Genomic DNA, 12,905 nt, shown 5'->3' with positions numbered 1-12,905 from the left:
TTGTATTTAATATTCGAATATAAAATTTTTGAGTAAGAATGATAAAATATTGATCACGTACTTCATCGCGATACTTATTATCAATGATACACATTATTCAGATATATATGAAACTTCTGATTAAGAATGACAGAATACTTGTAACAAGGGAACCCTTTAAATGCGCACAGGGTAAACCCCCCGCTCCTATATCGCAAACCACACACGAGAGGTAATCCGCATTAGGCAAGCTCGGTGCGACAAACTCAATCTAGAAAGTAAACTCCTTGCTTTCGCTGGTAAGAGATTTCGAACTTGAGACATCTAACATGAAAATCCCAAGCTCAAACCACTGGGCTACCCCGAAGAATTTTTTGAATCTAAATTTTTTTTTATTAAAAATGATGAAATAATTATCACTTCATCACGATCATTATCGATGACACCTATATATCAAATATAATAACTCTTTTGATGTAAACCATCCCTTTCAAGTATATAATATTTAGGCAAAGCCTAAGTCATGCATGCAACATAAAAGGAATCATGATCCATGGCTGATAAAACACTACTGCCACTATTATTGAAGCATATGGCTTTGCCGACCTAATTAAATAATTCAATAGATCTACAATTTTATTTTGATGAACTCAATAAACATATAATTTTTTAACTCTTCATGAGATTATTTTTTTAATATATAAAATTTTTAATATTTTTTTTCTATTTAATTTGTAAGAATTATGTTCACTTCATTTCCTTTTCAGGACTTTTTCTACTAAATTCATTATACTATTGAAATTATTACTAGTTTTCTTAAATTTTGAAATTTTCATACAAACACAAACACACAAAAATAGTTTTAGTTTTTTTTTTCTTCTTTTTATTGACAATAAAATCGATAATTATTATCCTTTAACGTGCATAGAGTAAATTGCATTAGACAAGTTTTATGCAATTATATGCTTTTAAGCTATTTTTTATTCAAATTGTAATTGGCCATGAAAATTGTCTTCATATTTATTTAAATTGCGTACAAAAAATATGAACATTTTTTCATTTTTGTACAGATCAAATAAGATTGACAGACACACTTTAATAAATTCCACATCAAAATAATAAGTTTTATAATTGAATAGATAAATTAATTCAAAAATTTTAATCTCACGATTATAAATTTAAGATAATTTAATCTGTAAAAGCTAACGATCATTATAATATAAGCAATTTAAACCATAACTCAAATTCAAAAAATTATCAGTATAAATTTAAATTCAAAACAAACAATACGTATTATGGACCTGATGTCGATTGCGTAATGAGTTGATAAAAAAATAAGCATAAGGACGCGTTGTTTGATTCATTCTCCCATTTTTTGAAGCAAACAACTTTTTGTAGGCACCGTTTTATTCTCTACCCACTCCACCGCCTAACCAACACCATTCCCTTTCCTTCCTACATTCACCAAATTGACACCAAACAATTTTTTAATTTTTTATTGGTAAACATAAAAATTACCAAGAAAGATAGATGAAAATATTTATTGTAACAAGTAGGATGAAACTATAGGGTCGATAGAGAGGCTGAGTCAGAATATTCATTTCATGAATTTTGAATTTTAAACTGATAATTTTAAGTAATAATATTGAGTTTATAATTTTTATAATTTTTACATGTTTAATAAACTTTTTAATATAAAAACTATTAAATTCAGCTGAATCCGCCTCCAAGCTTCTAGCTCCGCCTTTAAGGGTCAAAAAAGAGTTCATCCAACAATTCTTCACCAGAATATATATAAAGGGGGGGGGGGGGTGTTAGTTTATGAGTTTTGGATTATGAAGTTCGTATTTTGACATATTAAATAAATTTAACATTTGGATTAAAATTACTCGACTCGTAATTACTACTATATTTCCACTCATGTATATAATAAATGTTAAATTTTCTTAATTTTACTACAGATAACAAAATAGACGTCAATTTCAAACAAGATAAGATCAATACAATCCAAAATAAGGTGGTACTTCCAAATGTCATCAAGAGAGAATTAGTAGGGGTTCTTGAAATCTTGAAAATAGGTAATGAGATTTTAGTACTCCGCTAATTATTTCTTATGTTGAATAGGTTATGAAGGATCTGAATATAGTTTTACTATTGAAATTATTATAGCTTAACTAATTATACATTATTTATTAATTTATTGTTACTTCTTTTTTTTAAAAAAAAAAATTAAAATTGATAATGTGTATAACTTCACACGTAAAAAATTGCAAGGATAAAACACACTATAGATTTACATTACAATTTTATATGAGTTACCAATACACAGTATGATCACCTTTTTTATACGTGGATTTCAAAATATTGTTCCAAATTCCAACACTGTGAAAATCTTTTGTCTTCCAATGTCAAGTAGACAATAAGAGCATATTAGTATCAAATATCAATGCTTTCCTTGGATGCCATTCGTAGATGCTCCATTTTTATATTGAGTGGACAAAGCTATAGTGTGTTATTTGTCGGGGTCGGATTCAGTATTTTTAACATGAAGTATAAATTTATATATAAAAATTTAAATAAAGTTATAATAAATTACAGATATGATCGTTATAATTAACGCTTTTGAGTTCACTGTCATAGAACTCAACTGTTATACCTACTTATTCAATATTATACTTCGATTTTGCTCTTCTAAAAGGAATATCGACTCTAACAATTCCATTGCCGTTTACCAAAATTAGGGTTGTACAGGACAAATCGATAAACTGCACCAAATCGATAAACCGAATCAAATCGGAAAAAAACTCGACTAGTGGTTTGATTTGACTTGATTTAGTGTTTGAAAAAAAAATCGATCATTATAGGGTTAGTTTGGTTTTAACTAAAAAAAGTCAAACCGAACCCAAACCGACCTGATTATAGATATACTATTTTAAAATTATGTTATACATAAAAATATTTATTAAAATGTAATTTATAAATATTTTTTAAATTTTTTTTATAATTTTTGTTTTCTTTCTTACATTTAGATTTGCACTTGAGAAACCATCTAAATAATATACAAAAAAAGTCTATCTTATAAAGTTAAAACCTCAAACAATGTTGTGCTTCCATCTTATATGTTTGATATTTTGTACTAGAACTCTTTTTAAGAAGCACCGCTCTGTGCTTTTTATTAGATACTATGAAAAACCCGATAAATTCGAAAAAAAACTCGAGAAACCCGAAAAAACCCGAAAACCCAAAAAAATTGAGAAAAATTAATATCGAAAAATCTGACTTTTATTGGTTTGATTTGGTTTATAGATTTAATAACCCGACATAAATGGTTTGATTTGGTTTGTAAAAAATCCGAGCCAACACGATTCATATATACACCCCTAACCAAAACGATCGAAAATGTAATATAATTAACACAAAAATCTTGAAATTCAAACTCATAAATTAAAATCTTGAATCCATTTCTATTATTTATACTACAATAAAAACTCCAAATAGTGTTATAATTGTACTATGACTATATTATACTAACCTAAAAGTCAAAAGTACAATTATAATATTACAGGGCATATTAAGAAAGAGTTTAAATTATTACATCATATGTATAATATTTTTATATTATTAAATTATCTTTACTTGTTATAGTAAACAAGTTATCTTATTTGAAGATTATACATATTGTATTTTAGGAAAGCTAATAGTATAAAAATTTCTTACAATAAAGGTGTATATAAAACTTAAGGAAGTATTTGTCCATAATTTTCTTAATAAGTATTTTGCCTATATATTTGATTGAATTTCTAAATAATTTTTAAAGATGAACAATATTAAAAATCTTTTGCACTCACAAAATTTATTTATTTTTTCAAATTAAAATGCACATCTAAACATGCTTGTATTTTCAAATACCCTTTAAAACTTTTTCCCCTTTTCTATTATCACTTTTTTTATATTTGAAGCGTTTCGTTAATCTAAAATTTATATATTTCTATAATAATTGAATACATTACAATAATAATAATTAAATATTTAATAAATTATTTTTTTAATACATCTAATAGTTAATATGGATAAATTTTACTTAAATTATCTAAATTCAATTCTTTAATTTCGTTCTTAGCTGCCTTGACGATATATATAACTTAAACTCCTAACTAATAATAATTGTAGTAAAAAAAGATGTTTTTATAAGTGGAAGAGTTGTATATAAGCGCGCACACCACTCCACATATCATCCTCTCTCTCTCTATATCTATATATATCTCCATATGTATATGTGTCTACTTATTATACACATATAATCATTTATGCCCTCTACCATTTTTTGATTTGTGTGTGAAACAAAGGGTGGAGAAAAATATAGTTCTTTTTTTTAAAGTACATTATTGTCCTCTGGTGCTGGTTCTTGCAAAAAAAATTGTTGGTGGGGGTGAGTTTTTCTTGATTTTTTTGCTTGTTTTTCAGATACGCATTATGCATTTTTGTTGTTAAATGTTATTGTTATTATTTTTGGAAAGAAATTAAATACTAAAAATTTGATCTTTTTTTTTGAATTTGCAGTGGCAATAAAGGGTGAAGATTTTGTTCTTGCAAGAATCAGCACCATTAAAAGATTGATTCTTTACAAGTTTTAAGCAGATTAGTGAAAAGGGTGCTGCTCTGTTGCTTTCAAAATTCTTGTTTTGGGGGAAAAATGGTGTAAAATTAGGATTTTTGTGTAGAAAGAGATAAAGGGTATAAGCTACATTTTCTTGATTTTTTTCCCCTTAGGAGAGAAAATGGGATCTTATCAACTAATTAGAGAGAAGAAAGATGCAAGATTAAGATGGGATCCACAACAAGGGGATGTTATAGTTCAAGGAGAAGGAAAGAATTTGTCTATGTCTCCTAGGATTGAGGTTATTACAAGTGATGCAACAAATAATAATGATTTAGAGTTTTCTTTTCAAAAATTTGTTACATCGCCGACATCTCCTTTGTCCACATTGCCCAAATCTAGTGGTGATCATATTGGCAATGGTGGACATCATTTTCGTGGGTCTAAGAGTGGTTCCTCCACCACTGGAGGCAGTGGTCGTGTTCTTTCTCTTGATATTTTTCGCGGGATTACTGTTGCGGTAATTTCTCATCTACTTGTTTGAGACTGAGGCGTAGTTGTTGTTTAATTTTTGTTGATGTGCATATTGTTGAGTAGATTTCCAGATTCATATAGCTATGATGACTAGTTTTGGGATTGAGTTTTTGTTGAATGATTCAATGTGCATATTGTTTAACTTGTTATTTTCCTTTCTATCATGACTTGTCTGCACTTCTTTTGACCCTTGAGGGTCTATCGGAAATAACCTCTCCACCACACTAAGTTGGTGTGAAGATCTGTGTACGTCTTAGACCCTACTTGTGGGATTACACTAGGATGTTGTTGTTGTTGTCTGTTGATTCAATGTGCATATTGTTGTCTCTCTCTCAGTGGATTTGCTGATTCTGAAAATTTTCTTGTTGGGGGGTGTTTTTCTCCTTTTGGTTTTTGGTGGGTGTTGTTGGCTCTTGTCTATTTTTAGTTTCTTTCTTTTGGGTAATTTCTCATCTAATCTATTTTTAAGAAAAAGTTGAATTTGTATTCTTTTTGTAGTTTTTCTTAAAGTCCAAGTCCATATTACCAGCTATATAAGGTTCATATAGCTATGAGAACTAGTTTGGGATTGAGTAGTTGAAGATTCAATGGACATATTTTTGTCTTTTTCTATCTCTATGGATTTCCAGATTCTGGCAATTTTGTTGTTTGGGTGTTTTTGACTCTTCTCTATTTTTGGTTTCTTTCTTTTGGCGTTTTCTTGTATCGGAATTCTTTGCATTTGAGTAAAGTTCTAGTTTTTTGCTTGGTTCCTCCAAATTTGTCATTTGTTTATGTTGATTGTTCCAAGAGTATGCCTACTACGTACGTAGATGCGCTTTACAAGTTACAACTAGCTCATTATTCTTTGACTTGGGTATTAAGGGCGGTCTAAGTTGTTTTGACTTGAAAATATATGAAGTTGAGTTGGAAGAAAAGACAGGGACTTGGGTGGTGCTTAAGACTTAAGGATGTTTTGATTTTTAAGCATAATTTTAATACAAGAAACACACTCTACATACCTTATTTCAACTTGTTAAGTATGTGCAAAAATTGTACTAAAAGCTGAAGATATTGTGATGGTTCAAACCTAAATGGCATCAAGAAAGGCACTATGTTTCAGTCAAATCATCCTGTTTTGGTGCCAAATAGTTGTGGGAAAATGAGGACATACCATTTCGGGAATACAGGATAGGGATGAGAAAATCGGATTAAAGGAGATGTAACTGAACTAGGCTTACCAGACAAAGATGCTAATCTTATATAGGTTTAAAAGTGTCTTATCATGTATAATTTATTTATTACAAAAAGGGAAATATGACAATAGTTCTTCTTTGTGTGCATGTGAAGGAGGGAGTAAGATTGCTTGTTTGTTGTTTATGTGAAACTAATTCTTAAAACCTGAATGAGCAGTTTGGTTCTTTTCCTTTAAGGTTATCATCTTACTCTCTCTTGCTTCTGGTACACTTTCTGCAGTTAATGATATTTGTGGAATACGCTGGTGGAATTTATCCTGCTATCAATCATTCACCATGGAATGGTATAACACTGGCAGATTTTGTCATGCCATTTTTCCTCTTCATTGTTGGAGTGTCGCTTGCACTTGCATACAAGGTAAATATGTTTCAAACAAATTTCAGATTATTAACTATGTTTTGTTGCTGGATTATTCATTTGCAGTTGTCTTGGGGGCAGAGAGCTTTCTCTGTTTGAGCTACAGCAAGAATGTAGATATTGGTTTTATAGCAAATTTTATCTCTAATATCTATGCATTTTGTATATGGACAAGCTGTGAGTCAAGATATGAAGGACACCTTTTATGATTTTATATTGGTTGAGCTGTTATTGTAATCCATTGTATTGAAGTTTTAGATATTTTTGCTTCTTATGCTTATAGAAATTCTTTTGGGTTATACAGAACTTGCCCTGCAGACTGACTGCGACTGGAAAAGCAATTCACCGCGCGCTTAAGCTTCTCATCCTTGGACTCTTTCTTCAAGGTGCTCTTCTTTTAGTCATCTGTCTAACTTTATCTTTCAACAGCTGTTTAGTAGTTTACCATGCAGTGGAAAAATATTAGTTTGATATATTAGATTCATGGCTTGCAAGTATGACACTTTCATTCTTTCTTTCTATCTAAACAGGAGGCTATTTTCATGGTATCAAAAATCTAACTTATGGAGTGGACGTTGAGAGAATCAGATGGATGGGCATATTGCAGGTATGAAGTCACCATATTCTTTTTGGTTTCGTCAGCCTTGGCGGTAGTAAAATAAAGGATAATTATAAGTTTTGAGCTATATTTTATATTGTATTGTGTATTTCTGTTGTTGTTCAAGTGGATAATTTCATTTAAACTTTTTTCCTTTTTCTTCCCCAGAGAATTGCAATATCATTTTTGTTGGCAGCAATGTGTGAAATCTGGCTCAAGGGTGATAACAAAGTCAATTCAGGACAATCTTTGTTGAAGAGATACCATCAACAATGGTGAGTTCCGAGTCTTTTGACCATTCTTTTCTATAAAGATTATCTAAACTATTTGTCACATAGTGGTATTTGTTACTCACTCTTTTGATCAATATGTCTTGCTTGGATTGAGCATAACATTTTATTGACAAAAATTAAAACTAATACAAGATCAACTTGATTTGAAGTTGAAACTTTGGTTGTGTTCAAAAGATGGTCCTCAATCTGAAATGTTTTGAAGTCTAGTATTAAAGTAACTATATTGCAAAATGTTGGTGTGATATGGAGAAGGCTTGATTCCCAATGGCTAGACAATACTAATATGTGGTTATTTTCAACGATCAAAAAACTAATGTGTTTATTTTGTTCAAATAAGATGTAGAGATTTTAACAATATGATCTTGTAGACAAAATGCCCATAGGGCGGTAAGTACCTACTACCTAGTCCTGATGGTGTACCAACCGAATAGGAGATGATATATAAATGTGGACAATGACACCTTTTAGCTTATTTTGAAGTGATAAATGGAGTGAGTCTGTAAGAGTAAGTAAAGGGTCAAAGATGCCAACACCTGAGTCTATGTAGAGATTAATCTGCTCGATGTGTGTGTGTGTGTGTGTGAGAGAGAGAGAGAGAGAGAGAGCTAGGTTTCTTGGACAATGTGTGCAAACAGTGCCATCCTGAAATTCCTTCAAATGGTTTGTGCTGACTGCTGATAGCAGCAGGCCAGCAGTAGGTGCCAATTCTCTACTGCAGAAGGTAACTCCTAGTCTCGACATCAGAAGGTAACCCCTTCGGTTGTTGAATCTTCACTATCCAGTGGTGCTTTGGATATCTCATGTGTCGGCATACCGAGGTTGAGAAAATATCAGAGTTTTCTCAGGCATGGCAAAGGAATCTTGAAATACAAGGAGTTCCATTAGAATGTTCAATTAGTGTCTTGGTAGGGGAAACAGTGGGATGTGAGAAATCACATATATGTGTCAATCTCGCAGGATAAATGGTGAACTTTTATATCTTATGATTCTGCATGTTAAATGGCTACTGTTCTGGGATGCCATCTATGGTAGCTCACAATCTTTGTCAATTGGCAAATGTGTTAAAACAGCAAATCAGAGGTGGAGGTAGAGTAGTAGGTACGGGTGCGGCAAAACCCATTAGCTTTGGTTCGAACTCTGTATTTGTCTTAAAAAATTCATCTAACATGTATAGATTATTAATTTAGAACCCAGTAACTTCATGGGAAGCTTTTAATTATCAGATAGAGGTGCAAGCTATTAACTTTGTTTCCTTGAAAAAGGAAAACAAACGGTAGTGATGAACCATGGATTATTTCATGTTGGACTATCTATAGGGGATAATCCATGGAAGAACAAGATACTGCAATTTGTCTGATTTTTTGTTTTTGTCTTATATATTGTCTGCAAATGAGGTGCATTTTGAACTTTTTCTAAAGCTCTATTCTTCCGTCAATTTTTTTTAATGTTAGAATGCTTAATCTCCATTACTCTCAAAAAGAAGAAAAGAAATGCTTAATCTCCACTCTCCTGTATAATCATTTCCTTTTTCTCCCTCCATTTTTGTTTCTCCAGGGCCATGGCTATAATGGTTACTGCTTTATACCTTTCTTTGTTCTACGGTTTATATGTTCCTGACTGGGAGTATCAGATGCCAATGGACACATCTTCTTCGGAAGCAAAGATATTCACAGTAAGTTGTTCACTGCAGTTAGTTGTCTATTTTAGTTTTCCTTAAAAACAGGTCTGGGATCACATCCCAATTTGCTGAAAATGATGGAATTCTGTAACATGATTATGTTCCCTTTGAAGGTGAAATGTGGTGTACGGGGAGACAGTGGACCAGCATGTAATGCTGTTGGAATGATTGATCGAAAAATATTGGGTATTCAACACTTATATACAAGAGCCATTTATGGACGATCAAAAGTATTCTTCCTCTTGAATTTCTTAGCATTTCAAAGTTTCTCTTTCTGTTACTTTCCATTTTCCGCTTTCCTTGACATTCAAACGTTTGCTTGTTTTCTTGACAGGAATGTAGTGTCAACTCCCCTAACTATGGTCCCCTTCCTCTAGATGCTCCATCATGGTGTCAAGCCCCTTTTGACCCAGAAGGACTTTTGAGGTTTGTTATTGATACCTCAAGTCTGTTGTTATTTGCCAGATACTTATGATGTGTCGCTCTGCCAAGCCCCTTTCCTTTGTTACTCTCTTATCTTTGGTTGCATTTTGTCAACTAAGCTCATTTGACTTTGTTGTAGCTCATTGATGGCTATTGTAACTTGCTTCATTGGTTTGCATTACGGACACATCATTGTCCATTTCAAGGTAATCATTTTCTGCGTTCTCGTTTTACCTGTTCTTTTTTTCCTTTGGACGAGAAGCTCACTTGTTTTGTTGCTCCTCATCCTAATGTGTTCCAGGATCATAAAGTTAGAATTCAGCAATGGTTGGTACCATCCTCTTGTCTCATACTGTTGGGTGTAACATGTGACTGCCTCGGTAAGCTATTCTTTTAAATTTCTGTTCCTTTTCATGCTATATGTCTTTGAGCTTTGTTTTTCCCTTAGAGAACAAATAAACAGTATTAACTTCCCTTTTTTACTTACTTCGTTTAGGGATGCACGTAAACAAGGTTTTGTACTCCTTCAGTTATATGTGTATTACTGCTGGTGCTGCTGGCTTTCTCTTCACTGCCGTCTATATGATGGTTAGACACTATTCATCTCTTCTAGTCTTTCATTGTGTGTTAGCTGAACATGGAAGAGATTTTTTTGAGGTCCTTATACTCATTATGCCTATAGACCGGTTATTCACCTTATCATGATCTCATATCAATGACGGGGTCTGTTTGGAACCTCCTAAATGAGTGTCCAAATTGGACCTAACCCTTTGTCAGGTCTAGTGGTAAGAGTGACACAAGTGATGTGTGTGTTAGACGCATGTCATGTGTTCAAACCTTACCGCAGACAAAAACTTGATATTTAAGTGAAGAAGGATTGAGGGGCGGACCTATTATTTACCGACTTTTGAACCTTGCGCCACTGGCCCTCAGGGATTTTTCCAGTATCAATAAACAAAAAAAAGGGGAATGACACCTTCTCTTTTTTAGAAACTATTTAATCTTAGCATTACCATTTTTCTCTTGATGACACGAACTTGTGGAGACCCGCTTAATATAAAGCTCACTCTTTTATAATGAGAGAAAATGAAAAGGCGTGTGGAACTCTCACCACCCCACATTAAAGGATAATTTTGGTACTTTGCATATGTTTGGCTTACTTAGTCAAAAATCTTTTTTTTAAACTCCGTGTTCCGTCACACACTTTCACATAAATTGGGAAGGAGGGAGTATTTGTCTGCGAGTCGAGATTTAATAAAAGATGTTCCTTTGTCCAAAAACTTCTGATATACAAGATTTCATTCTCTTGTTACATAGCTAAAAGTTCTTTTTTTTTCTATAGGTTGATATGTGGGGCTATAGACACTGGACCACAGTACTGAAATGGATGGGAACGAACGCGTTGCTGATTTACATTCTTGTATCGTGCAACATCCTGCCCGTTCTTTTGCAGGGATTCTACTGGAGTCGGCCTGAAAATAACATTGTCAGTACATTCTTAGACTCTTGGGCGTTATCCATTCGATGAATTTCTGATCTTTCAATAGTTTTTTCTAACTATACATTCCGCATTTGGCAGCTCACGATGATTGGTGTCGGACCTAAGAAGTAGCAGAGAGATCAATAACCGGCATGCTGAGGCGCTAAAGCATTTATCACCAATGCTTGATAATTTTTTCGCGGAAGTTAAACTCCAAAGCTAGTACAAGACGAGGAAAATCTCTCCATCTTACGCGTGACACTCTCTATATGTAAATTTATGTATATGTATACTTGACTTACGAGTGCACGAAACACACACACACACATCATATTTTATTAGCTCGATCAATTGACAGAAACGCGGTTTTTATGAATGAGAAATCTGCTAATAGAAGCAGCAGAGGTATTACCTCAGGATAATGGAGATTTTCTCTATGGAAACTGCTGTAGTTAGTTTTTAGGTCCAGTGAGATTGGATCTCACCACACACTACTTGCTGTATTGGACAACCATAAACTTATTAATCTCAGACTAGTTGGGATCGGTTATGTGAATCCTCTGTTATCTAATTTTCTCTATTCATGTTCGATATAGCCTGTATTTAGGTGGACACGTTCCAACGAGTTCAGTATACAGGAGATTAATCGTTCGTATACTAGTTTCATGTTGGTCATCAACATTTTGCAAGGGTAGAGAGGTGTTTTTTGATATACTCCCAACTCAAGGAAAAAGATCCAATAAAAAGGTAATGGAAGTACAAGAGACAACAAATACTCAGTAACAAAACAAAAACTACAACAAAATACTATGATAATTGATGGACAATAAACACCCATAGTTATAGTAATAGAAATCGAAGAATAAGAAATTATATGCACATCAATACCAACCACCACCAATATATGTAACAAATAGTAACATAACATGACACTACATTATAATGTATAAAATTAAGTCTTATTATATATAATCCAAGTTAAAAAAAGTAGGTGCATATGAATACCAACCACCACCAATTTATGTAAAGACAAAATTAGTTCAACAATCAAAATCTCGTAGATATATAGTGATGATATAGTAGGAAAGTAAAAGTTTATTCATTTACAAAAGTAAGTCTAAAGAAAAATAAAGAAGTTTTAAAAGGTATTTCCTTGTAGGTAGTTTAACTTTCTAAACTAATTCAAATAATACAACACCACAAAATCTTTGTATAATATCACAAAATCTAAATTAACTTTCTTGCCACCAAAGTACTGTGACTGTTCTCTCTTAACTAGAGTTTTGGATTCGAGTTTTGATTATAAAAAGTTCTTTGGTAGGAAAAATTTTCAAAAACTCTACGTGGTGCGATGCCGAATATAATTTGACGATTTTCCCTTTTAAGTCTCAAAAATTTCTAATTGAAGCTAAAATTCCACATTAGCCCCAACAACACAAAATATGCAAAGAAGGAAGTTGAGAAATAAAGGAGTTATTTATCTTGTTTCCCCCTTAATGATGAGCACAAAGGTGGATGGTGTCTATAATTTCTTGATTCAATTGAATTTATTATATCTGGATCAGAATGTAAATATGTATGTAAAAAATCTCAAATTATGACAAATATTATTAAATTCAACTCATAACTCAAAAAGTAAAATGAGTTTAGCTCTAAGGAGCTTAAAATTTGAACTTACTTTATTTAAATTATAAATCCGTCTCTGAGTAAATTCTTCCTTCATAACCAGA

The 12,905-nt window shown here is 32.3% G+C and overlaps 1 protein-coding gene across 1 annotated transcript; it reads left to right on the top strand.

Annotated features, from left to right (window-relative positions):
* The first annotated feature begins 4,219 nt into the window (after positions 1-4,219).
* Positions 4,220-11,731, top strand: LOC129870725 (uncharacterized). Its single transcript, XM_055945573.1, has 14 exons — positions 4,220-4,408; positions 4,540-5,096; positions 6,566-6,703; positions 7,008-7,089; positions 7,234-7,310; positions 7,470-7,576; positions 9,149-9,266; positions 9,386-9,502; positions 9,607-9,698; positions 9,835-9,901; positions 9,997-10,075; positions 10,192-10,283; positions 11,038-11,181; positions 11,275-11,731. Exons 2-14 carry the CDS (start codon positions 4,758-4,760, stop codon positions 11,305-11,307), a joined length of 1,485 nt encoding a protein of 494 aa, XP_055801548.1. The 5' UTR covers positions 4,220-4,408; positions 4,540-4,757; the 3' UTR covers positions 11,308-11,731.
* The last annotated feature ends 1,174 nt before the right edge of the window (positions 11,732-12,905 follow it).

The sequence above is a fragment of the Solanum dulcamara genome, chromosome 10 (genome assembly GCF_947179165.1).
Source record: "Solanum dulcamara chromosome 10, daSolDulc1.2, whole genome shotgun sequence".
Classification (NCBI taxonomy): domain Eukaryota; kingdom Viridiplantae; phylum Streptophyta; class Magnoliopsida; order Solanales; family Solanaceae; genus Solanum; species Solanum dulcamara.
Note: the sequence above shows the minus strand (reverse complement) of the source record. Positions and strands in the feature narration are given on the sequence as shown.